General features: G+C 43.6%; 4 protein-coding genes and 2 non-coding genes across 8 annotated transcripts; 3 read left to right on the top strand and 3 right to left on the bottom strand.

The window, feature by feature from the left end:
• Nucleotides 1-1,613: 1,613 nt before the first annotated feature.
• Nucleotides 1,614-1,685, top strand: trnag-ucc (transfer RNA glycine (anticodon UCC)). Its single transcript has one exon. It is a non-coding gene; the product is annotated as a tRNA-Gly (tRNA).
• Nucleotides 1,686-2,070: 385 nt separating this feature from the next.
• polr2d (RNA polymerase II subunit D) lies at nucleotides 2,071-4,038 on the top strand. The gene is made up of 4 exons (XM_026332339.2): nucleotides 2,071-2,390; nucleotides 2,904-3,084; nucleotides 3,189-3,284; nucleotides 3,568-4,038. The coding sequence occupies exons 1-4, from the start codon at nucleotides 2,312-2,314 to the stop codon at nucleotides 3,644-3,646; spliced, it is 435 nt and encodes a 144-aa protein (XP_026188124.1). The 5' UTR covers nucleotides 2,071-2,311; the 3' UTR covers nucleotides 3,647-4,038.
• A 602-nt stretch (nucleotides 4,039-4,640) lies between these two features.
• LOC113143024 (dual specificity protein phosphatase 14) lies at nucleotides 4,641-7,389 on the bottom strand. Of its 3 annotated transcripts, XM_026328451.1 has the most exons (4): nucleotides 7,334-7,387; nucleotides 6,057-6,117; nucleotides 5,326-5,639; nucleotides 4,642-5,071 (listed from the first exon to the last, which is right to left on the bottom strand). In XM_026328451.1, the coding sequence occupies exons 3-4, from the start codon at nucleotides 5,631-5,633 to the stop codon at nucleotides 4,864-4,866; spliced, it is 516 nt and encodes a 171-aa protein (XP_026184236.1). In that variant the 5' UTR covers nucleotides 5,634-5,639; nucleotides 6,057-6,117; nucleotides 7,334-7,387; the 3' UTR covers nucleotides 4,642-4,863. The 3 variants fall into 3 exon arrangements, with proteins under 3 accessions (XP_026184253.1, XP_026184236.1, XP_026184246.1); XM_026328468.2 differs by lacking the exons at nucleotides 6,057-6,117; nucleotides 7,334-7,387 and adding an exon at nucleotides 5,885-6,019 and having other exon boundaries at nucleotides 4,641-5,071; XM_026328461.1 differs by lacking the exon at nucleotides 6,057-6,117 and having other exon boundaries at nucleotides 4,643-5,071; nucleotides 7,334-7,389.
• On the bottom strand, nucleotides 6,408-6,490 carry trnal-cag (transfer RNA leucine (anticodon CAG)). The gene has a single exon. It is a non-coding gene; the product is annotated as a tRNA-Leu (tRNA).
• LOC113143015 (uncharacterized) lies at nucleotides 6,667-10,549 on the top strand. Its single transcript, XM_026328437.1, has 5 exons — nucleotides 6,667-6,782; nucleotides 7,580-8,224; nucleotides 8,332-8,408; nucleotides 8,633-8,887; nucleotides 9,088-10,549. The coding sequence occupies exons 2-5, from the start codon at nucleotides 7,612-7,614 to the stop codon at nucleotides 9,343-9,345; spliced, it is 1,203 nt and encodes a 400-aa protein (XP_026184222.1). The 5' UTR covers nucleotides 6,667-6,782; nucleotides 7,580-7,611; the 3' UTR covers nucleotides 9,346-10,549.
• Nucleotides 10,550-11,585: 1,036 nt separating this feature from the next.
• abcf3 (ATP-binding cassette, sub-family F (GCN20), member 3) lies at nucleotides 11,586-22,632 on the bottom strand. Its single transcript, XM_026328424.1, has 21 exons — nucleotides 22,544-22,632; nucleotides 19,154-19,301; nucleotides 18,489-18,565; nucleotides 18,335-18,390; nucleotides 17,975-18,072; nucleotides 17,640-17,762; nucleotides 16,576-16,842; nucleotides 16,146-16,226; nucleotides 15,492-15,551; nucleotides 15,271-15,327; nucleotides 15,158-15,180; nucleotides 14,411-14,466; nucleotides 14,124-14,324; nucleotides 13,943-14,019; nucleotides 13,820-13,864; nucleotides 13,392-13,524; nucleotides 13,138-13,226; nucleotides 12,764-12,855; nucleotides 12,537-12,669; nucleotides 12,360-12,447; nucleotides 11,586-12,132 (listed from the first exon to the last, which is right to left on the bottom strand). The coding sequence occupies exons 1-21, from the start codon at nucleotides 22,614-22,616 to the stop codon at nucleotides 11,974-11,976; spliced, it is 2,136 nt and encodes a 711-aa protein (XP_026184209.1). The 5' UTR covers nucleotides 22,617-22,632; the 3' UTR covers nucleotides 11,586-11,973.
• Between the last annotated feature and the right edge of the window lie 991 nt (nucleotides 22,633-23,623).

Raw genomic sequence — 23,623 nt, 5'->3', positions numbered from 1 at the left:
GTTATGTATATACGTCATAGGTGTTGCTAGGCAGATTCTGTGTAGAGGACAAGAAAGAGAAAACTTTGAATTACGTTACTTGTTTTAATAGTTTATTTCTTATGAACTCCTTAATAAACACGTCAGCTAACTATTAAGAGAATATATTACAATTTAATGAGTAAGTTAAGGGATAAGTCAAGTTAAAGTCAAGTTAAAGATGATGTGAGGGTGGGTAAGAAGGTAGCATCTGGTCTAAACTAAAAAGGTTTCAGCTGTAGAACATGTGATATGACATTTGATATACATTAAACAAAGATGGTGCTGAATATAATTTCACAGAAATTAATTTGACGCGATGTTGTGCTTCAGTATTCAGTTCTCCTTCATATATTGATAAGAGGAAAGGATTTGTGTTTAAAGCTTATTAGACTACAAAGCACAGCACAGTGGTCCATAATCCAGAAAGGATTGTGCAGCTCATCAGTCTAACTGTTTTGTCTTTTTACAATAAGTTTTTTATCAACAGACATGAAAAAGCTGATCTTTATGAATGCTGGATTAAGTGTGAATAGTTATTTATGTTTGAACACTGGAATATTTTGGAAGAACTTCCACAAGTAGCTCACATTTTCATCCATCCATCCATCCATCCATCATCTATACCCCCTTATTCCTAACCAGGGTCACAGGGCTCTGCTGGAGCCTATCCCGTCCCTCTTTGGGTGAAAGGCAGTGGTACACCCTGGAGAGGCCACCAGTCCAACACAGTATCTCACAATTTGTTCTTATTAATAGGACTGATATGATTAATATTGTAAACATAATATCCACAACATAAATATCAAACACTACACCTGTGGTCAGTGTCCCTTAAATGATAAATACAAAACATATCAATCATTATAGGCAAGGCCAAGGATTGGAGTTAATACAAGGGCTGTCAAAATTAACACGTTAATAATGCGTTAACGTAAATTCATTTTATTAATTTTATTATTTCCTGTTTGACCGTGGCCTAGCCTGTAGTAGATCGTAAATGCAGCCATAGGCAGTAAAGAGTGCAGCAGCAAACAGACATGGAGAAAGAGAAAGGAAAAACATATCTACCGTCTTTAAAACATGTCTATGTTCTTTATGCTGTATGTTTAGAGTAGTTTCACTAATAATAAACATACATTTGCATAAAGCATCCATGTTTGTCCATGCCCATGTTAATTGGAGTATTAAAAACCTTGAAAGTATTAATTTGAGGTACATTTAGAACAGATAAAAATGTGTGATTAAGTTGGGATTAATCACGAGTTAACTCATGACAATCATGATTAATCTCAATTAAATATTTCAATCGATTGACATCCCTACTTAATACATGAGAAAACAGACTTATCATAAAAAAGGCCTTGTGTAAATGGACTGTAACTCGACTGTAATGTTAATCAAACCCACAGTGAAAACTTGTTGGATTGAGCTGGTATACATGTTGAGAAACTGATACCCGATGCCTACATTTACTTCACTTTACCTCCGTCCGTACGTGCCATAATATGAACATAAATAAGATTTATCCATTATCAAACCGAATGTCTCTGATTTTGCCTCCTGATGTTGCTGTGGCCTTTCTCTGAATAGGCGCGTTGGTGGTATAGTGGTTAGCATAGCTGCCTTCCAAGCAGTTGACCCGGGTTCGATTCCCGGCCAACGCAGACAATTTTTTTCTATAGTAATTCGAAAATATTATGCTTTGTTAATGCAACATCACTTTTTACTTTACTTTCATATTACCTCTATTATGTTTGTGTAATTTGTGTATAGTGAACCTATGCATGGTTTTGCTGGTTACACGTGTGGAAAGATTTCAGAGGCAGGTCTGAGGACTCCGGTTTCAGGTACCTGGTCGTAATATTATGACTGATTTCCAGAGGCGGTGATACTGAAGGACTGTTGTAAACTGAAGGCAGAGCTGAAACATTTTTAATATGGCAGAGCTGAAACATTTTAATATGGCATGACATTTTAATCATCCACCGTGTGTTTCTTCAGCTCCAACATGCCAAATCACTAACTGTCCACCAGGGGGCGCTGCGGGTCGCGGCTGTTAATTTGAAAACCAACCACAGAATGGAAGTGTTTCTATGTAAACCCGGAAGTAGCCGTTGTCTTGTTGTTTGCCAGAGAGTCACCGAACTGAAATCTGTGTTAGTGTGACAGTCTCTGACCTGCACGGTCCATCTTCAGGGTGCCGGGACCCACTGGGTCTGAGTTTAACCCGCGGACCGGCGGCTGGAACTCGCGGTTAGCTGTTAGCCATTAGCTGGTGTTGTTTTCCGTCATGGCGGCTGTAGGCGGTGCGGCCGCTCCGCATGTCGGTGATGTGGAAGAGGACGCTTCCCAGCTGATGTTCCCTAAAGGTCGGTTCTGTTTCCTCTGCCGCTTGTTGAAACAGGTGGATGTGAAAGTTCAGGAACAGTAAAACTATAGATATTGTCCTTCTTTAAAACCTTTTCTGCTCAGACATGGGCCAGCTCTAAGACTACTACACCTAGACTTTACATCTGGACTGGATTATTAAAAAGAGGATGGAAAGTGTTTAAATCTCAGTTTCAGATTTTTAAAAGACTAAAGGGTAAATGCAACTTTTTTTCTTTCTAGCCTGCAACACACCAGGGTTTGTTTTTATTAAACACAAATGTTTCACCAAGTTTTTAAGACTCTTAAAACGGGACTTGGAGTCTGATTAATCAAATCCTGGTTTGATTTTTCTAAATGTGGATTTTAATGTGAACCAGGTCTGATGTGGCCTGGATGAGGAAAAGTAATCACCTTTTCTTTTTTTCAGGCTCAGGCGTGATGTATGAAACTCAACTGACAGATTCTGTCTTTGATTTGAGATTTGCTAAAACATTTTTGTCCTGTTGTGTCAGAGTTTGAGAACGCGGAGACTCTGCTGAACTCAGAGGTCCACATGCTTCTGGAACACAGGAAGCAGCAGAACGAGAGTGCAGAGGACGAGCAGGAACTGTCCGAAGTCTTCATGAAGACCCTGAACTATACGGCTCGATTCAGCCGCTTCAAGAACAGGGAGACCATCACCGCTGTCCGCAGGTAACGCTTTACTGCTCACCTGTCTGCAGGTCTTCTGTGCTCCTCCATCATATCAGTCTTTGGTCTGATCTGGATCGGATGCCCTCCACGTGTCTCTGTTTCAGTCTCCTCCTGCAGAAGAAGCTCCATAAGTTTGAGTTGGCCAGTTTAGCAAATCTGTGTCCTGAAGCTGCTGAAGAGGCCAAAGCCCTGATCCCTAGGTGAGTCTAATCTAGATCACGCCCAGACCACTTCACACCCACAGAGAAACCATATCTGAGCTGGACTAAGCACAACATTTCTCAGTGAAGAACAAACTGAAAGGCAGCTGCTGCTGATTCTGTGTGAATCCAGAGCCTGGACATTTTTCTGACACTTCAGAGTATAAATTGTTGATAGACAAATTAATCATAAATGCTGGTTTTTGATCATGAAGGTAGTGACACCAGAGACTGAGTGTTTCATGGAATAATGTAACGTAGCTTTTGTTGTATGTGTTTTCAGTTTGGAGGGTCGGTTTGAAGACGAGGAGCTGCAGCAGATCTTGGATGATATCCAGACCAAGAGAAGTTTCCAATACTGAGACCAGGACCTCTATGTGGGCTTCTATTTATCCAGCTGGACTTGAGTCTCAGTCCCACACAGACTCTGTTCAGATCCCATGTCCCCTTCTGGATTGTGTTTGTCTTTATGAGCTGATGTGATTCCTGTTGGTCTCGTTTTCATTTAAAACTGATCAGGGTCCAGACTGTCATTCCTCCTGCCACAGTGAAGTTTTATACAACCCCTGCTGTTTCTGTCAGGTCACACCTGACATGTATTAATAAAAGTCTCATTAATCAAACTGTGTTGGAAGTAAATGCATGCAATTAAAACTTTTGACAACAACCAAGGTTCCCTACACAGTTTTGAGTGAACATCAGGAATAGTACAACTTTTACAGTGTTTAATTATAATCAATACTTTATATTTGTGAATGTTCATTTCTAACCACTGAGTTTGTTTTACATTAAGGTCTCTGCAAACTTTCAAAACCTAAATTAAACATTGAATATTTATGACTGTATAAGCCGAGAACTTTGCGTAGTTAGGCGTTAAATCTTTATTAAAAGTTCAGTTAGAAACTGTTGTTGAAACGCTTTCTGCTTTAAACTGAATGGCAGACAGACATGCACGCTCAGACTGTTGTGTTGTTCCTGACAGTAGGGAGGGGAGGGTAAAAAAAAAAAAAAAAAAGACTGAAAATGCTCAGACCAGCTGCTGTACTGACTCCTAGGCAGGTGGTCTTGATGTTATGGATGATCAGTGTTCAGAGATGGAGACGAGTTCACTTAGAGGAAAACTTTGGTTTAACATAAAATACTTTACTGCGTTTACTTCTACGTTGCTGCATTGACTCACCCTGGACCCCACATACAAGTTTGAGCCTCACACAGGCTGATCGCTGACTAGATTAGGGGTGTCAAACTCCAGTCCTCGAGGGCCACTGTCCTGCTTGTTTTCTAACTGTCCCTGTCCTTCCACTGCTGATTACCTGGATCAGGGGTGTTCAGCCAATCAGTAGCTAGTAGAGCAAGGACAGAAAAGAAGAAGGACAGTGGCCCTCAAGGACTGGATTTAGAGGCACCTGCTATAGATAAAGACTGTCACTCTTATCAGCCTGCCAGTCATCTAAAAAGCGACGTGTTTCAACATAAGCAACAACCTGACAAATATGAAATGTCAGTAATCGTTGTTTCCAGGAGAATCTAAACCTGATCATCTTTGATGTCCAAGACTGGAAACTGATTCACTGTTGGGTCAGATGTTGATGCAGTACGAGTCCTCAGAGTCCTGCAGAACTTCAGGGAGGACTCTGCTCGATGTCCTCGCCATCCTCACAGTGTCCCTGCTGAACAGAGCCCTCTCATAGTCCATCAGCTGCCTCCAGAAACCAGCATTGGGCCGAACAAACGGACGCTGCTCCAGAACAACTTCATGAGCCCGACGAAGGCTGAGACCTTTAAACCTGCAGGAATCATAGAGACCAGAACCACCTCAGAGTCCTAAATCACAGACACCCACCACCTTAAGAATTCAGAAGCTACATCCACTTCAGAGCATAGAATGACAAAGACCAGAACACAAATGCAAAACAGCCACAGAGACTCAAAACCACTGCAGAGATGCAAACAAACACACAACCCAAAATGACCAGAATTTGACTGGAACAGTCAAACATGGATCAGAAGGTGAATGTGAAACTTTGGGGACATGGTTTACCTCATCAAGTATGCCATGACCAGAGTGGGGGATCGACTCCTGCCAGCAGTACAGTGGACCAGAGTTCCTGTTTGGTTCTGGTTGATCCTCTCAGCCACTGGATCAAAGTACTCTCTTAGGGGAGCGTGAGGCTGATCCTGTATGGGGACGTGGAGGATCTGCAGGCCTTCTAGCTGAGGGTAGGACACATCCTCCAGTCCACTGGCGTTAATGATGAGGGTGATGTTCCTGCTGGTCAGCACACTGAGGTTGAGAGCTGAGTCCAGACCGCTGAGGAACAGACCAGGAGAGACCTGAGACACTGACATGACCACCTGAAAGACAGGGACCGTTAGCTCTAAGACAAGAGTCAGGGCAGATCCAGGTACCTGATCTCAACCATAGAAAATATTTTCTGCAGAAAGAAAAACAACACTAAACATCAGAATAAACATCAGAATTCATGGACTGATTATGACACAATAGACCTCAGGGCAGGCACAATACAAGTGATTTGTAGTTAGTTTGTGTTTATTTTTCTTTCTGTTTTGAATGACAGTGGACTTGAGGAGCAACCCACCTCCCTACGCCCTCATAATATTCAGCAGCATTGTATCAGGCCTTATGGATTTTCTGGGATCTACAACTTCTCAGGACCTAAAGTGGATGTCCAACATAAGCGCCATCACCACGAAGACATAGGAGAGGATGTTCATCTCTTCAGTTTTTATGTTTGCACCACACAAGTTTACCTGGTTAAAACCGTGACAGTTCAATGTGCTTTATACAGCATCAATAAATGTATCAGCCCATCTAAAAACCAAAGTAAAAAGAAAATAAAATCAGACAATAAGTTTCAAAGGGTAGAAACAGAGTGCAGTAGTAAAATGCAGTACAGTCAGTGAATTTAATTTAATGCAGGTCAACACTGTGGAGAAGGACTAGGCTGCAGACAGAGACAGCAGACTGACCCAGGGAGAATCATGTCGTTATTAACTTGAGCAGGTTATGGATTACGTGTCCAGATAAACTGATTGCTTTTGGAAGAGCCCAGATCTGTCAACAAATGTAGTCACTTACAGCTGGAGAAGAGAAAAAGTCTTTGTCAGAAGTGGGATTCGAACCCACGCCTCCAGGGGAGACTGCGACCTGAACGCAGCGCCTTAGACCGCTCGGCCATCCTGACATACATGCCAAACCCCCTCTTCTACGTCTTTATATAAATACACCATATCAAACAGGACTCGAACCGAGTTAAGAAAATTTTTTAATCGACCTCTAGTGTTTTGTAACTTATATAAACACTAGAATCAATGAAGGGATCAATACAGTAATAATATTTACAGAACAATTGGTAAACGGGGCAGGGCCACTGAGACATGTCCGGACTCGCCTGCAGTGTGAGTCACGGTGACTCGGTCGGTTTAACCTGATTTAGTTTCACTTCTGCTTCAGTCCGGCCCTGACTGTGCACGCAGGTAAGATCTGCCCTGTTTTTATTTTTTGTCTAACGGGTGTTACAGGCAGCGACTTAAAAAGTGTCTGTCGGCAGATATTAGTTTCATTAAACTGGAAACTTTACCGTAAACACATGCTGCTGTCGCGATTCACGCCAAACTTCATTCACAATTATTACAGTTTAACGCTTCCTTCCGTTAGTTTATATCGTACAATATTTAGGACATTTTCTTAATAAATGTACAACATCAAGAATTAATACTTCCGGGACTGTTCGACACTTTTGGTCTGGCTGCACATTTAATTCAATAACCCTCGTTATTATCAGGAACAACACAACGACCAGCTATAAAAACATAAATATATTTTATGAAAGTGTTCATTGTTTAATGTGTTTAATGCCGAATACAAGAGTAGGTCCTAACAGGTCGTTAGGTGTCCGAAAATCCTGCCTGCCATCTCTTCTTCTACCCGGATTCACAGAAATACCTTTCCTGGCATTTTTTAACGGAATTTAGTTAAAGGTTTACAGCTATTAGGGGATTCAATGGACAGGTCAGGTCTCTCTCACCTGTTCAATCCTGGTTTTCAGGGACCACTACGGGTTTTGGACTGTGTATTATATAATCGGGTCAGCCAAAATATCCGGTCATGCATTTCAAAATAAAAGCCCTATTTGTCCGAGAAGCCGGAACTTTGATATAATGTAATATCATGTTAGGTGTAATAATTTGTTTGATTACGTCATATGACATCACACATGAAATTATCACGTGGACTGTGCTCATGTCTCTTTTCTGTTTCTTTGTTTCAACAGTTTGTGAGTCTGTGAGGTGGTTTCTGGTTTAAATGAACATGCAGAACAAGAAAACCAACCAGGCCTCCACCAGAGGTGAAGTTACAGCGACTGCTCAGACCCAGACAACCCTCATCCCAAAGGTCATATATCACCCGACCATCAAGATCCAGACGCCTGGAGATGGAGCACAAGCCAAAACTACTAAAACTAGAATCAATCACAATCAGAAGATCAGACCTGCATCTGCATGTCCCCCTCGGACTGCAGGGGACCACAGTGGTTCAGTTAATCCAGTCCCTGCTATGAAACCACAGCCTGATGAAGAACAGAAACAAAAACTGAGCACTCAGAAACCCACTAACAAGCCAAATCAGAAACTGGATCAGAGAGCTGCCACTGATCCAGATCATCAAAAAGCAGTCCAGCTGCCTGGCAAAGGTCCTCCCCAACCAGACCAGATCCCACTGGGTCTGGGAGTACAGCTTGATAGGAGTGTGGTGGAGAGGGTTGAGGTTCTCACCCGTGGACAGAGAACCAATCAGGAATGGTTCTCCTGGAGGAAAAACCGGATCACGGCCTCTGTGGCTCATCGTATTGCTCACAGTCGCTTTGCTAACGGAAAGAGCAAAATCCTGCCCAAGTCCTACCTGGATGCCATCACAGGTATACTTTCTCCTTGTCTCTAACAGCCGCTCCTTGTTGCTAAGATCATGTCTAAATGAATGTTAAAAACTGATGCTTATTTGATTAAACCCACTCGGACTAATCAGGAGAGGGCCGGAGCATACAGACCAGAGCTATGAGCTGGGGGGTCCAGATGGAGGCCGAGGTGGTCCGCAGGTATCAGGTATGTTTCAGCAGATACACATCTGATGTACAAAGTCCACACAGGACTCTGTTGTTTGCAGATCCTCCTCATTCCATTTGTTATAAAAAGAGATACAGCAGCAAAGTTTTGTCCACTTGGGGCAGTAATGAGCTCATTAGGTGATTATGTAAAACATTAACAGACAGAAACACTAAATCCAATCTGCTTCTACTAATGATGATGATGATGCTGGTATCGTACAGGGACTGAAGAGTTCTGCATTGGGTCGGCCAGTCTCGGTCCAGGATTGTGGACTGTTCATTGACACCCACCGGCCCTGGTTGGCTGCGAGTCCTGACGGCATCGTGACAGACAGCCGGACTGGCCAATGGCTGCTCTGCCTGGAGGTGAAGTGTCCCTACAAACACAGACAGAGACGAGTGGAAGACGCCTGCAGGGAAGACCCCGCCTTCTGTCTGGAGATACAGGAGGACAAGAACAAACGGGAGCCTGGAGGGGTAGAAAAGTTTTTATCGTCCTATTGCTCTTGGTCCTGGTTGTTAACCTCCTGACCTGTTCCTGTTATTAATTTCCTAAAACTTTTCCTGTCTTCACTTTGTCCTCTGTCTTTTCGTTAACATATTCTTCTCGTCTCTGTCATCCTGTCCCAGTTTTCCTCAAATTTCCTCTAACATCTTGTCCTCGCCCTGTCTTCCAGGCCCTGGTCTACCATCTGAAAACGTCTCACAGTTACTTTACTCAGATCCAGTGTCAGCTGGCAGTGACGGGCCTGCAGCAGGCCGACCTCGTTGTATTCACCCTGAAGGAGACGGCCATCGTGCCTGTGACCTTTGACCCTGACCTGTGGGAGGAGACAGTGTCCAAGCTGGAGGTGTTTTATCAGGATGCCGTTCTACCTCACCTCAGAACGAAGACACATCCAGACACAGCAGCAGCCTGGACACCAGAGCAGTAAAGCAGTGAAGAGACTGAGGTTCAACCCCGTCAGTCCGAGGTGACCTCTGACCTGTGGCCTGTCCCACCCTGCCCATGAGATCCAGCTATAGAACACAAAGTCTCACAAACCATCAGCACATGATTCTTTTAAGCCTGATACATACTCCACGAGAAATTCAACTGCCAAACTTCTGGGAGGTCTGTCCCACTGCAGCTTACATCACGCGCGCTAAGCATTGTGGGAATCTGACAGAAACTACAATACAGCAGATAAGATATCGGATATCACCATGTTTTACGACAAACGCTCTCCTCCGTACACAACGTATCTTCTATCCACAAATTATTAGCCATTTTTGTGTCTTCATATGCCTTACAAGATGTGTTATAAATATTTCCATACTTCCTCACTGCCTCTGGCAGCTGTTCCTCAAAACTATCCGTTGTTGTGACAACCACCAGTGGAAAAAGTACGAAGACATTTCAGCTTCAAATTTCTGACCAAGCACACAATAGCTGTCGGACGCCACGTGAGATGAAGGCTCTGACCAGATGATGTGTCGAGAACAAGCTGCAAGAAAAAAATGGCATCACTCTTTTTTCACAGCCCTGGGAGAGAAAACAAATTTCTTGCTTCTCGTGGAGTATGTATAGGCCTTTAGTGATGTTTGTTTAGTGATGTTCTCTGGTTTGTCCTGTAACATCAGACTTACTGCAGACTCTTTACAGGATTCATAGTCAAGAAAAACCTGATTTTGGAAACAATGTAAATTATTTTCAGAACAATCTTAAATATGTTTTTTAAATCAGGCTGTGTTGAAGCACAGGTGTGACGGTCACATGACACAGCAGAAAACATGGATGCTGAATGAAAATGGATTATATTTGTTATTTTCAATGAGCTGAGTGAATGTTGGATTGGATTTAAAAATCCTGAGAAAAATAAAGTCTCTCTAAAGTCTGTTACACTGACTGCACCAATAGTGCAAAGCTCAAACTGACACACTACCATCATTAAAAATATGGGACATAAAATATTTTAAATGAACAATGTCAGAACTATGTGTCCGCCTTTGGTAGTTTTTAACATTTTTATAAACTTTATATGTTTGTAAAATCTTGTTTACATATTTTCACAGTCAAAAAATGTGTTTTTGGTTAGAGCTGGATTTATTCTGTAGACTGGATTGAATAAACAGACTGTTCAGACTTTTCATCCTGGATCTGGTTTCACTCCAACTTATTTTTATAAACAGATTTCATTGAACACTTAATGTCTTATTTTCTTGGCATTATGTCTTTGTAATTCATTTTTAAAAAGGTTTTCTGATTCAGTTCTGCTTAATAAACACAAGTGGATTCATTAGTTTACATTTGCAGTGAAGGACCCATAAACGCCACATTCATGCTGAGTACCTGCATCAGTTCCTACATTTTTCGTTCTTCAGACGATAGACTGACTGTTGGTGTTTAGTTCGTGTCAGTCATGTTTTTGTCAGTTGTCATTCACCTTCCACACATAAAATCAAGACTTGAGTTTTCTAATGTCATTTGTGCAGTTTCTTCCAAAGCTGCTGGGTTCCCATATGTTCCTAACAGTTTGGCTCCATCAGAAGCTTCTCCATAATTGTCCAACCAATTTGAAGCATCCTGGTCTCTCCACTGCCCCCCTCCTCCATGTTGATGTTTCCCACACTGAATGCTGACAACAGGCGATATGTGCAGAGGAGGCAGACATTAAAACAACCACATGGATTCTGATCCGACCGTTCTGACAGCGCTAGCACACTCGCACATCGGATAGGAATCGGATCTAGTACCACATATGCAGGTGGACCAGATCTGATCTGAGAACATCTGGCTTGGTCTGTTCACACTGTGGGAACATCAGGACTGAGTCAGTGGAGGGAAAACAACAGCTGGGATATGGGCACAGACTAAGAAAGGTCTGGACTTCCCACACCTGCAGACTTTTTTTAGTTTACCTGTCAACTAGATTCACGTTTCATCTTAAACTTGAATGTATGAGATTTATGATCAGAGACAAAAACTTTAAAACTTTGAAAGTCCTATTTTTCACTGAGATAAAACATGTTTAAAACCCTGTATGTGCAGGTATTGCAGGTCCATGTGTAGTTTCTTCTTCATAACTTGAGAAGGTTCTGCATTTCAGAGGGCCGACACACTGTCAGCCATAAATTTAAAAGTATCAATGAAACTGTTTTTCTCAGAAAAGAAGTTAAGAGCCAGTAGAACGCATGCTGTGATGGGTTTTATTGAGTTTGTGTTTCTGAGTGGAAGAATAATTTCTTACAGTCATCTCCTTTAAAATGAATAAACCTCCGGAGGTCGAAGATACAAAACAAACTCAGCTTTAATGTGACGATGAACCAACGACAGACAGAAGTTAACTCCGAATCCTCCGAGGCGACTCCTGTGCCACCAGAGTTCAGTGTGACCTCAAGTGGTGAACAAAAACAACCAATCAGCTCTCAGCAGATGACCTGCAGCAGGAGGTGAGAGTTCAGAGGAAAAAATGTCCTCAGCTCTGATGGCTGATTGGCTGCTGTGACATTTGTTGTTATGGAGGGGCGGAGTTTATGTTAGGGCAGGTGTGGTCTATCAGAAGGGTGAGGGGGGGGGCGCCTTACAGGTAACCCTCCTTCCTGAACTGCTCTTGCAGAATGTCACGGTACTCGTCAAAGCCGCCGTCAACACGTTGAACTTGCCCACCTTCACATACCCACAGCTCTTTACACACCATCCGGATCAGACGCTCGTCATGTGACACCAGGGTGACCCCGCCCTGAAAGGCATGACATCACAAACCACAGCTGAAAGAATGAAAACAACCTGCTCTGGAGAGAAAATGTCGACCGATTGTGTTTAATACATCTGGCATTGAAATGAGCAGCATCTGAATCTGACTGAAATTGGACAAATGCTGTGTGGACTGTTTTTCCAAAACACTGGAGGGTTTGGGAATCGTCACAGCTCTGCCTCACTTATTGAATTGAGAGAAAACAAACTCACTCGAAACTTGTTGAGGGCTTTGGCCAGAGCCTCAATGGTCTCCATGTCCAGGTGGTTGGTCGGCTCATCCAGGATGTAGAAGTTCGGACTGGGGGACGACAGGTAGACAGATCATCACCCTTATCATCATCAGTCATCACACACACACAAACAGCTGATCCCTGAGCTTTCTGTTACCATGGCATGGTCATCTGCGCAAAGGCAACCCGGCTCTTCTGCCCCCCCGACAGACTGGCCACAGGCCTCATGGCCAGCTCTCCAGTGATGCCATAACCGCCCAGCTGGTGCCGGTACTCCTCCTCCGTCCGACCTGCCACACACAAACAGCAGCCAGTCAATGCTTAGCGTGTGCGTGTGTGTGTCGGTACTGCTACTGTGGTGAAGTTTGAGAGTCCTGCAGTTACCGGGGAACTTGTTGAGCAGCAGCTCCACAGAGCAGACGTTCAAGTCCAGCTGGTCCACATGATGCTGACTGAAGTAACCGATCTTCAAGTTCCTGATGAGGAAGAAATCATCAGCACCAACACCAGATAATGGTTCCACATTAACTTATATTAACAGCTCCACATGCTACATGTAAATCTGCTATCTTCAACCTGGGTTGTTGTAAGGTGCTATACAAATAAACCTGATTAACTGTTTCTACGCAACATACAAACTGTACCTTTTTCACTGAATGTTTTTAAGGGTTCCCCACAAAAACACATTTCTTGTGAACAGCTGCAGTTTGACGTTCAGGTCGAACGCTCTGCTCTGATTGGCCGGCTGCTCGTCTTACCTGTGAGCTTGTCTGACTCCACTGATTGGCGTCAACTCCCCCATCAGCAGTTTAAGGACAGTGGTTTTACCAGCACCGTTTTCACCAACCTGCCAGTAAACACATCACACGTCAGTGCTGTATTGATTGAACTCATCGGTATGATCAGTTCTTACAGTCCACATGTTGTAGTTTAATCCAATGCTTCACTGATGTCCAGGATATTATGTATATTTGTATAAAGGTGCAATTTTTCTGTTCACGATGACACATACGATGCAGATGCGAGACTCGAGGTCGGCGGACAGGTTGAGTCCAGAGAAGAGCCGCTGGTCGGGAGTGTAGTAAAACTCCACCTCATCCAACTGCAGGATGGGAGGAGACAACTTCTCAAAGTTATCTGGGAACCTGCAGGAAGGTACAACAGATCGATCAAATCAATCAACATGTAACAAACAAGGCAACACACCTTTTCACCAGTCAAAGCAGATTCTGATTTTGTTTTCAGTCTTTTTCCTGTGTTTTTAATAGTTTTTGGACAAATATGGAGGTCTATGGTACAGACCAATAAGCTGAACCGGGTTCTGGATTCACGCACATTACGCTGAGGACACCACATTCATTGGTGCTGTCAGTCTGTGGATTGGGTTTGTGAACAGTAGGAGAATCAGATTCTGGGCAGACAGAGGGTTTGTCTTCTTACCTTAAAGTGACCTCTGTTTCTTTTTCTATGGGCTTCAGCTCAGGCCTGCAGGAGGAAACAACACAGTCACTCGGCATCACTCAGAATCTACACAGTATTTGTCTCTGTCAAACACACACTTACAGCTTCTCCAGCAGCTTCAGTTTGCTCTGGACCTGAGCAGCTCTATTGGCGTTGTACCGAAATCTGTCGATGAAAACCTGAAACACAAGAGACATGGATGCTGGGAAAACAGCCTAATCATGTGCTGTCTGTACTGCAGTGGTAGTACTTGTATGTGCTGTCTGTACTGTGGTGGTAGTACCTGTATGTGCTGTCTGTACTGCAGCTGAGCCTCGTACTCTCTCTGCTGGTTCTTCAGTCTGTCTTCTTTGGTTTTAATAAAGTTTTCGTAATCGCCACGGTAACTGTCTAGCCTCTGGGAGTGCAAGTGGATGATGTCGGTCACCACAGCGTTCAGGAAGTTTCTGTCATGGGAGACGACCAAGATGGTGGACTGCCACGTCTGAAGGAGGAGGAAATATTTATCACCTATTAGCTTGATGCTATTCAGTGATGAATGCTAACATTAGTATGAGTCAGTGTTCAGACCTGCAGGTAGTTCTCTAACCACAGGATGGCTCTGACATCCAACATGTTGGTCGGCTCTGAAATACAGACAGTACTGCTGAGACTACAGCTACTACAGACCACAATACTACGAACCACGGTACTGATGACACTACACAATAATACTTGTTCTCCTTATACTAATACTCCTCATACTAATACTTTGACAAGTGCTACTCATATACATATCTGTGAATACTACTGCTACTAATAATCACACTCATACACTCCTACTGATTATACTCCTGATACAACCACTCCTCCTCACTCACCTATTTAAAATCTCAATAATAAATCCTACTATTATATGAATTTGTACTCCTGCTACTTTACAAAATTACTATTACTACAACTGGTGTCATGGATGCTACTACTATTACTACTGGTGTCACTGATACTACTACTACTACAAATGGTGCCATTGATACTACTACTACTACTACTGGTGTCATTGCTGCTACTACTACTACTACTACTGGTGTCATTGATGCTACTACTACTACTACTACTACTGGTGTCATTGATACTACTATTACTACTACCACTACACTCCATTCATCTCCTATTTCTACTTCTATGCTGACCAATTCTAGTATGCATATTGCGGCTACACTTATACACCTACGTCTCATGCTTGTACTATTCCTCTAACTACTACTCCTTCCCCAAATGCTGTACTGGTACAGGTCCCTGTCCTACTCTGAGTACTCGTTCAGTGCTGGCACTCACCGTCCAGCAGCAGCAGGTCCGGCCTGGTGGAATGAAAACAAACGTGTCAGACAGATGTGCTTCACACAGCAGTGTCACTCTGAAAACTGTTTACACCTGAGATTCAAACTCACCGAGCAAACAGAGCTCTGGCCAAGGCTAACCTCATCCTCCACCCTCCTGAAAACTCCCTATGGGTGGGCACACACACGCACACGCACGCGCGCGCACACACACACACACACACACACACTTACATTAAGAGCGGCGGTGGGTAGGGTTGCAACAAAGGTGGGTGTGGCTCTGCAGGTAATGAATGGAAATCAATACAGTGACTTCAATGTTTCTGACTCACTTTGTGGCCTGCTGTTGCATCTTGGGAGAGAAGCCGAGACCAGCCAGGATAACGGAGGCTCTGATTGGATGACACAGATGTGTCATCAGTACATCAGTACAGTGAGTTACAGTGTGAATCAACTGGATCGTATCATCAACTTCTGTACACCTGCTGTAAATACTACAGGTGTACTGGGGATAGTGGGGATAGTACTGTAACAACAGGTGACCCAACTGTGCTGGATGAGGAGTGTGTGAGAATAAATATGAAATAATAAATAAAGATTCAATGTGGTAACAGGTAAATAAAGAGCAGAGCTTCAAAGTTAATCCAGTGGAGACAGAACTCTGAATGTGTGACTTTACATATTTCATCAACTGAGCAGCAGTAAAGAAAAACATTGTTCAGACTTTGGAGTCATCACAGACTGGGCCAGAAACTGTGATCATGCTGTTGCTTTGTTGCATGAAATGTTTTCAGCTTGAACCTGATGGAGGACCTGATATAAGAACTTGACAGCTGCAGCTCTGTTCTGAACAGCTTTATTCATACCATCAGTTTGATCCTGTATGAGTCAGCTCAGAAATGCTAAACAGTGCAGTAAACAGTAGTAGTTGCGATATATATATTATATGAGATATATATTGTGCTGCTAAAAGTTGCCATAGTTACCGGGCCGGGGCTTTGTCAGCCTCAATCTCCTCCAGCTTGCCGTAGATCTCTGAAAGTCGAACACTCTCCATCCCATCAGCACTGAAGCAAACACAACAACAAACACTGATCAAAAACACGTCACAGTCCGCTATCTGCCAGCTGATTGGACAAACACAGCAGCTGCTGTGCTGTAATTGGTCATCACTTCTAAATCTGAGTTTTTGTGACCCAAATTTTGATTCCAGTGTGGTGGTCTGACTGCTACTGTTTTTCTCTCCAGGGAAATATTTCCGCCCCGTGATCACGGAATGAATAAAAACTCATTTTTAATCAGTTTTAACTGAAAGGTGGTGAGAGGCTTAAAATAGGTTCTGTTTTTGTCAGAACATAAAAATAACAAACACATGTTCTTCAGTCTGTTTTAAATTTGGAAGTTGGATGCTCTTACGTTCCGTTGGCGATGCGAGCATTGAGCCTCTTTTCCTCGTTCAGCAGATCCTCTCTCAGCGTGTCGCTCTGCAGGACGCTCTGCAGCGCCGATGTCTCGTCGCCCGCGACTTCCTGTTCCACATGAAGGATGGAAATGTGAGCTGGGACACGGAGGTTACGACTCGCCAGCATCTTTAACAACGTCGTCTTCCCCAAACCATTACGACCAATCAGACCGTACCGACGACCTGAAGCCAGAGTAAGCTCCGCCCCCTGCAGCAAACACCTGGAGAAACAAACATAAACAGAAGAATTATACAAACTGGAACCCTGCCACTCCAGTACCAGAGTCCAGCTCGACCCTCACACTGAAGTAGATCAGTGGGCTGAAGCAGAGGAATTCATCCAGCTGACTCACTGCTTTCATCCCAAACTCTCCCCCTCTTCCGTCTCACCCACCTTTACTGAAGATACCAATAAGAACATTTTAGTTAACAGCAGCTTGCTCCCATTCAAGAGATGTTATGGTTGCTGGAAATAAATTCAGCTGTAAGTAGAATTTTGCTGATAGGGAAATGTTAATCTACAGAAATGTACAATTTATGTCAACTGCTCAAATAAAATGAACACATAATCATCACAGTATAACACTAAGCCAGGGGACTGGCCGTTACACCAGTGGAACTGGACAGGGCAACAACCTAGCAGAAAGTGAAGATGCTGATGGTGGAGGATCATGTTCTACACTTTGTCTGACCCAACTTTAATCCAGCTGGTCTGATAAACCAACAATACTCACTTCTCCATCCTTCAGACACCACTGCCCCATAAACACCATGAACCTGATGGAGCTCTGTCTGTGTGAGGCTGGAGTGGGAACTGACTGGTGCATCACACCACCTGCACACTTCCTGATCAGGAAATGAAGCCGTCACACCTGGTTACTGCACCTACTTGTGTCCAACCAAACACAGCGAAGACTGTTCATTTTCACGCTACCTCCTCTGCTGTTTCGTCTTTATGTGTGAGTTTAGTTCCTCACGGTGATGCTGGATAAACAGTGACCTGTCGGTTTCAGCTCACCTCTCTCCGAACGAAACATCAAAGTTCTCGATGCGGATGTCATAGCTGCGGTTCTTCCCTGACTGGTCAACTCGGTTGTCCTTCTTACTGCTGGCCTGACTGGCTGACGCCTCCTCCAGGACTCTGTGAGCAGCAGACAGGGTAACAGGTGAGGACAGATGAGAGTTGCACAGGTGTGTACAGGTGAGAGATACAAAGGTGTAGGCAAGAAAGTACAGGTGAAAGATGTACAAGTGTGGACAGCTGAGAGACATACAGATGTGTACAGAGAGAGGGGTAAAGGTGTGGACAGATGTGGATAGCTGAGAGATGCACAGGTGAAGGCAGGTACTGACAGTGGAGCGGAGGCTTTCTGAGAATCCTTCTCGTTCCTCCGTTCATGTTTAGCTTTCAGCTTCGCTTCGGCCTTCTCCAGCTTCTTTGCATCCACCGTCTAAAGACACACAGAGACAGGAGGTGATGTGTTTAATGACATCACAACACCTACACATTTATGGTGTGTAATATTTAAAATACATTAATTTGATTACTTTAAGGGACTCCTTTGTGTCATCACTTTCTATCAACAGAAGATTTTACACTAAAGCAGAAGTTGTTTCACTGTAAATGAGATGAAAGTCTGACTGCTCACAAAACTCAAACCGAGTGAAAAGAGAACTGCGGAATCCGTCAGCTGAGTTTTATTGAAGACCTACTGTGTTCTGAGGACGCTTCATCATCCAGATCCCCTGAACATCTTTGACTGCCGAGTCTGAAGAGGAGGAGCGACAGGGTTTAAGAACATGTTAGAGTAAAGGTACAGTAGTACAAATATACATAAAAATATGTGTGTACATGTGTGTAAATTACCAGAGTCTGCAGAAATCTGAGAGAGCTGCACCGGAGCCTCCAACAAAACCTGCTTCTGAGACCCGTTATGGTTATTCCTGGTAAACACAGTAAAAACAGAAAGAAAACTATTTTCTCAGTAAAGACACAGAAACACTACCAAAAAGTACCAAGACTACCTACAGGGAGTGAACACCCTGAAGAAATATATTCAAATACAAAGGTTTGTCACAACAAACAAAAAAGATCAATATTATTCCCAGTAAACACAAAGGAAATTAATATTTCACACCAGCAAAGAACTACAACATGAGGACGTTCATTCCCTATAAACTGTGTATTTATCCACATTTTATGATTATACTGACCAGAAGTAGCAACAGTTTCTGCTGCTGTAACTGATGATTATTTTCATACTGAAACATCTACACATATCTAATTACTTTATCCTTTAGTCTTTAGTGAAAAATGTTTGGATCCTTCTCCTACTTTTCCAGTTTAAAGGTCTTGTTCAACAACATATTCAAGGTACCGTCACAGAAACGTTTCAGAAGCTGCAAATATCAACACAGATCCATCCCTGTAGGTCGGTAAAGACAAACTGCTTCTTTAAATCTCTAGGATGTGACAGTTTGATGAGGACGGATTTTGGGTGTAATATAACTTTAAAGACACGACTGTCTTACAGTTTTAGTGTGTTGAACATCTGCAGACAGATGTCTCTGATGTCATCCTCGTTCTTACTGTCGGCAGACACTTCCTGCAGGACTCCTCCAATGGCGTCATAAACCTCCTCTCCATCCTCGAAATCTGCACCGCCACTGTCCAACACACCTGAAACACATAGATTAGTTTTCACACAAACCTGTTCTTTGATGACTTTTTGTTTGTTTTTTGTAGGTAGGTTTTAGTTTCATCTGTTGTTGGCTCTACAACAGGTTCCATCCACAAACTCCTCCTGGTTCTGTCTGAAAAAAGGACCAATCAGTGTTCAGACTGTTCATAGTAGCACCAATTACACTGCAAACCTTTTTTACTGTCACCTCTGCACACACACCTGTAACGGTCCCTACAACACGTCATAGTCCCTACAACACATCTGTAACAGTCCCTACAACACGTCATAGTCCCTACAACACATCTGTAACAGTCCCTACAACACATCTGTAACAGTCCCTACAACACGTCATAGTCCCTACAACACATCTGTAACAGTCCCTACAACACGTCATAGTCCCTACAACACATCTGTAACAGTCCATACAACACGTCATAGTCCCTACAACACATCTGTAACAGTCCATACAACACGTCATAGTCCCTACAACACATCTGTAACAGGCCCTACAACACGTCATAGTCCCTACAACACATCTGTAACAGTCCATACAACACGTCATAGTCCCTACAACACATCTGTAACAGGCCCTACAACACATCATTGTCCCTACAACACATCTGTAACAGTCCCTACAACACATCGTCCCTACAACACATCTGTAACAGTCCGTACAACACGTCATAGTCCCTACAACACGTCATAGTCCCTACAACACATCTGTAACAGTCCCTACAACACGTCATAGTCCCTACAACACATCTGTAACAGTCCCTACAACACGTCATAGTCCCTACAACACATCTGTAACAGTCCCTACAACACGTCATAGTCCCTACAACACATCTGTAACAGTCCCTACAACACGTCATAGGCCCTACAACACATCTGTAACAGTCCCTACAACACGTCATAGGCCCTACAACACATCTGTAACAGTCCCTACAACACGTCATAGGCCCTACAACACATCTGTAACAGTCCCTACAACACGTCATAGGCCCTACAACACATCTGTAACAGTCCCTACAACATGTCATAGTCCCTACAACACATCTGTAACAGTCCCTACAACACGTCATAGGCCCTACAACACATCTGTCATGGTCCCTACAACACATCTGAAACAGTCCCTACAACACATCTGATCTGAAACAGTCCCTACAACACATCTGATCTGAAACAGTTCCTACAACACATCTGAAACAGTCCCTACAACACATCTGAAACAGTCCCTACAACACAACTGAAAAAGCCCCTACAACACATCTGAAAAAGCCCCTACAACACATCTGAAACAGTCCCTACAACACATCTGATCTGAAACAGTCCCTGCAACACATCTGATCTGAAACAGCCCCTACAACACATCTGTAACAGTCCCTACAACACGTCATAGTCCCTACAACACATCTGTAACAGTCCCTACAACACGTCATAGTCCCTACAACACATCTGTAACAGGCCCTACAACACGTCATAGTCCCTACAACACATCTGTAACAGTCCATACAACACGTCATAGTCCCTACAACACATCTGTAACAGGCCCTACAACACGTCATAGTCCCTACAACACATCTGTAACAGTCCATACAACACGTCATAGTCCCTACAACACATCTGTAACAGTCCATACAACACGTCATAGTCCCTACAACACATCTGTAACAGGCCCTACAACACGTCATAGTCCCTACAACACATCTGTAACAGTCCATACAACACGTCATAGTCCCTACAACACATCTGTAACAGTCCCTACAACACATCATTGTCCCTACAACACATCTGTAACAGTCCCTACAACACATCATTGTCCCTACAACACATCTGTAACAGTCCGTACAACACGTCATAGTCCCTACAACACGTCATAGTCCCTACAACACATCTGTAACAGTCCCTACAACACGTCATAGTCCCTACAACACATCTGTAACAGTCCATACAACACGTCATAGTCCCTACAACACATCTGTAACAGTCCCTACAACACGTCATAGGCCCTACAACACATCTGTAACAGTCCCTACAACACGTCATAGGCCCTACAACACATCTGTAACAGTCCCTACAACACGTCATAGGCCCTACAACACATCTGTAACAGGCCCTACAACACGTCATAGGCCCTACAACACATCTGTAACAGTCCATACAACACGTCATAGTCCCTACAACAAATCTGTAACAGTCCCTACAACACATCATTGTCCCTACAACACATCTGTAACAGTCCGTACAACACGTCATAGTCCCTACAACACGTCATAGTCCCTACAACACATCTGTAACAGTCCCTACAACACGTCATAGTCCCTACAACACATCTGTAACAGTCCATACAACACGTCATAGTCCCTACAACACATCCGTAACAGTCCCTACAACACGTCATAGGCCCTACAACACATCCGTAACAGGCCCTACAACACGTCATAGGCCCTACAACACATCTGTAACAGTCCCTACAACACGTCATAGGCCCTACAACACATCTGTAACAGGCCCTACAACACGTCATAGGCCCTACAACACATCTGTAACAGGCCCTACAACACGTCATAGGCCCTACAACACATCTGTAACAGTCCATACAACACGTCATAGTCCCTACAACACATCTGTAACAGTCCCTACAACACGTCATAGGCCCTACAACACATCTGTAACAGTCCCTACAACACGTCATAGGCCCTACAACACATCTGTAACAGTCCCTACAACACGTCATAGTCCCTACAACACGTCATAGGCCCTACAACACATCTGTAACAGTCCCTACAACACGTCATAGGCCCTACAACACATCTGTAACAGTCCCTACAACACGTCATAGGCCCTACAACACATCTGTCATGGTCCCTACAACACATCTGAAACAGTCCCTACAACACATCTGATCTGAAACAGTCCCTGCAACACATCTGATCTGAAACAGCCCCTACAACACATCTGTAACAGTCCCTACAACACATCTGCCACGGTCCCTACAACTCACCTGTAACAGTTCATGTCTAACTCGGTCTTAGATCTACCTCACCGGGCCATGCCGTCCTAGCCGGTGTCCTGCCTGAGCACAGTCAGCCTGGTTAGCCTAGCGCCAGTTAGCTCATTGACTCTGTAGTCAAAAACCATCGGCAGCCCGGCTGACGGTCTGGTTCAGACCGGTCCGTATCGCTCCACTGGGCCGACTGATAGCAGGAGGACGGCGGCTGCGTACCCGGTCTCTCACCTGTGATGTAGTCAAAAAGCTCTGAGTCGATCTCAGGAAACTCGTTCCTCAGGATGTCCACATAAGTCGCCATGATACCCGGCCCTGGAGAGTGCAGCAATGCGCATGCGGCAACATGCGACATCGCTTTGAATTCTGGGGTTGTAGTTTTTGTGTGCCGATGTCCGATTGTACAGCTACGGTTGAAAATGGGCCACACAAACGGGGTTTTAAGTTTTCTGAAAAACTAAACCAGTTGTGTTTACAAAGAAAAGAAAAACAGAAGTGAGTTTGTAAATGTATGGAAGCGTTCCGTTAATTAGGACTAATGTTTGAGGAAACATTAACGAGGACTGTACATATTAATAAATAAATAGGAAAGAGCCAGAAAGTGATTCATGTTATGATACGTCTAAGTGCGGATCAGGCTTTTCTTCACTAAAAGGGATGTATAAAGCACTTCTACGGTCAGTAATTGATTACGGAAGCGTTGTGAACTGCTATGTGCCTATTTGTAGTAGTTGTTTTTTTACTTTATCTTAACTAAGTTTATTTTGCATGGCCTTATTTGTAATGTTTACATTGCACTACTTAGTGTTTAGTGTTTAGAGTTTATCTCTATGCACCAAGGATCTGAGTACAACGAGTACATTTTGATTCTCTGTATGTGCTCTATATGTGGCAGAATTGACAATAAAACAGACTGACTTGACTTTGACTTTGTGGTTCAGCATTTAAAGCTCGGCCAAAAAAACTTAACAGAATTCAGGTCCAGCTTTGAGGCAACGCTGTGGTGCAGTCAGATCTACATGAACATCAGTCTTGCAGGTTCTGGTGGCTACCTGCTGGGTCAGTTAAAGGGACATGCTGAGGACCATCCAGTGAAGAGAGTACTAGAAGAATTTTGGGAACAACCATTGGCACAAAAAGAAAGTTTTGGTTGGATAGGAAACAGAAATCCTAAAAAAATGGGCATTGGAAATATACAAGTATGTCCAACAGTGATAGAGGTTGAGCCATGGAAACTAAAGCCCCCCACATTTTGATGGGTTTTTACTGGAACTAAGGAGGACAGAGAAAGGGAAGAGAGACTTATTAACA

The sequence above is a fragment of the Mastacembelus armatus genome, chromosome 13 (assembly GCF_900324485.2).
Source record: "Mastacembelus armatus chromosome 13, fMasArm1.2, whole genome shotgun sequence".
NCBI lineage: Eukaryota > Metazoa > Chordata > Actinopteri > Synbranchiformes > Mastacembelidae > Mastacembelus > Mastacembelus armatus.
Note: the sequence above shows the minus strand (reverse complement) of the source record. Positions and strands in the feature narration are given on the sequence as shown.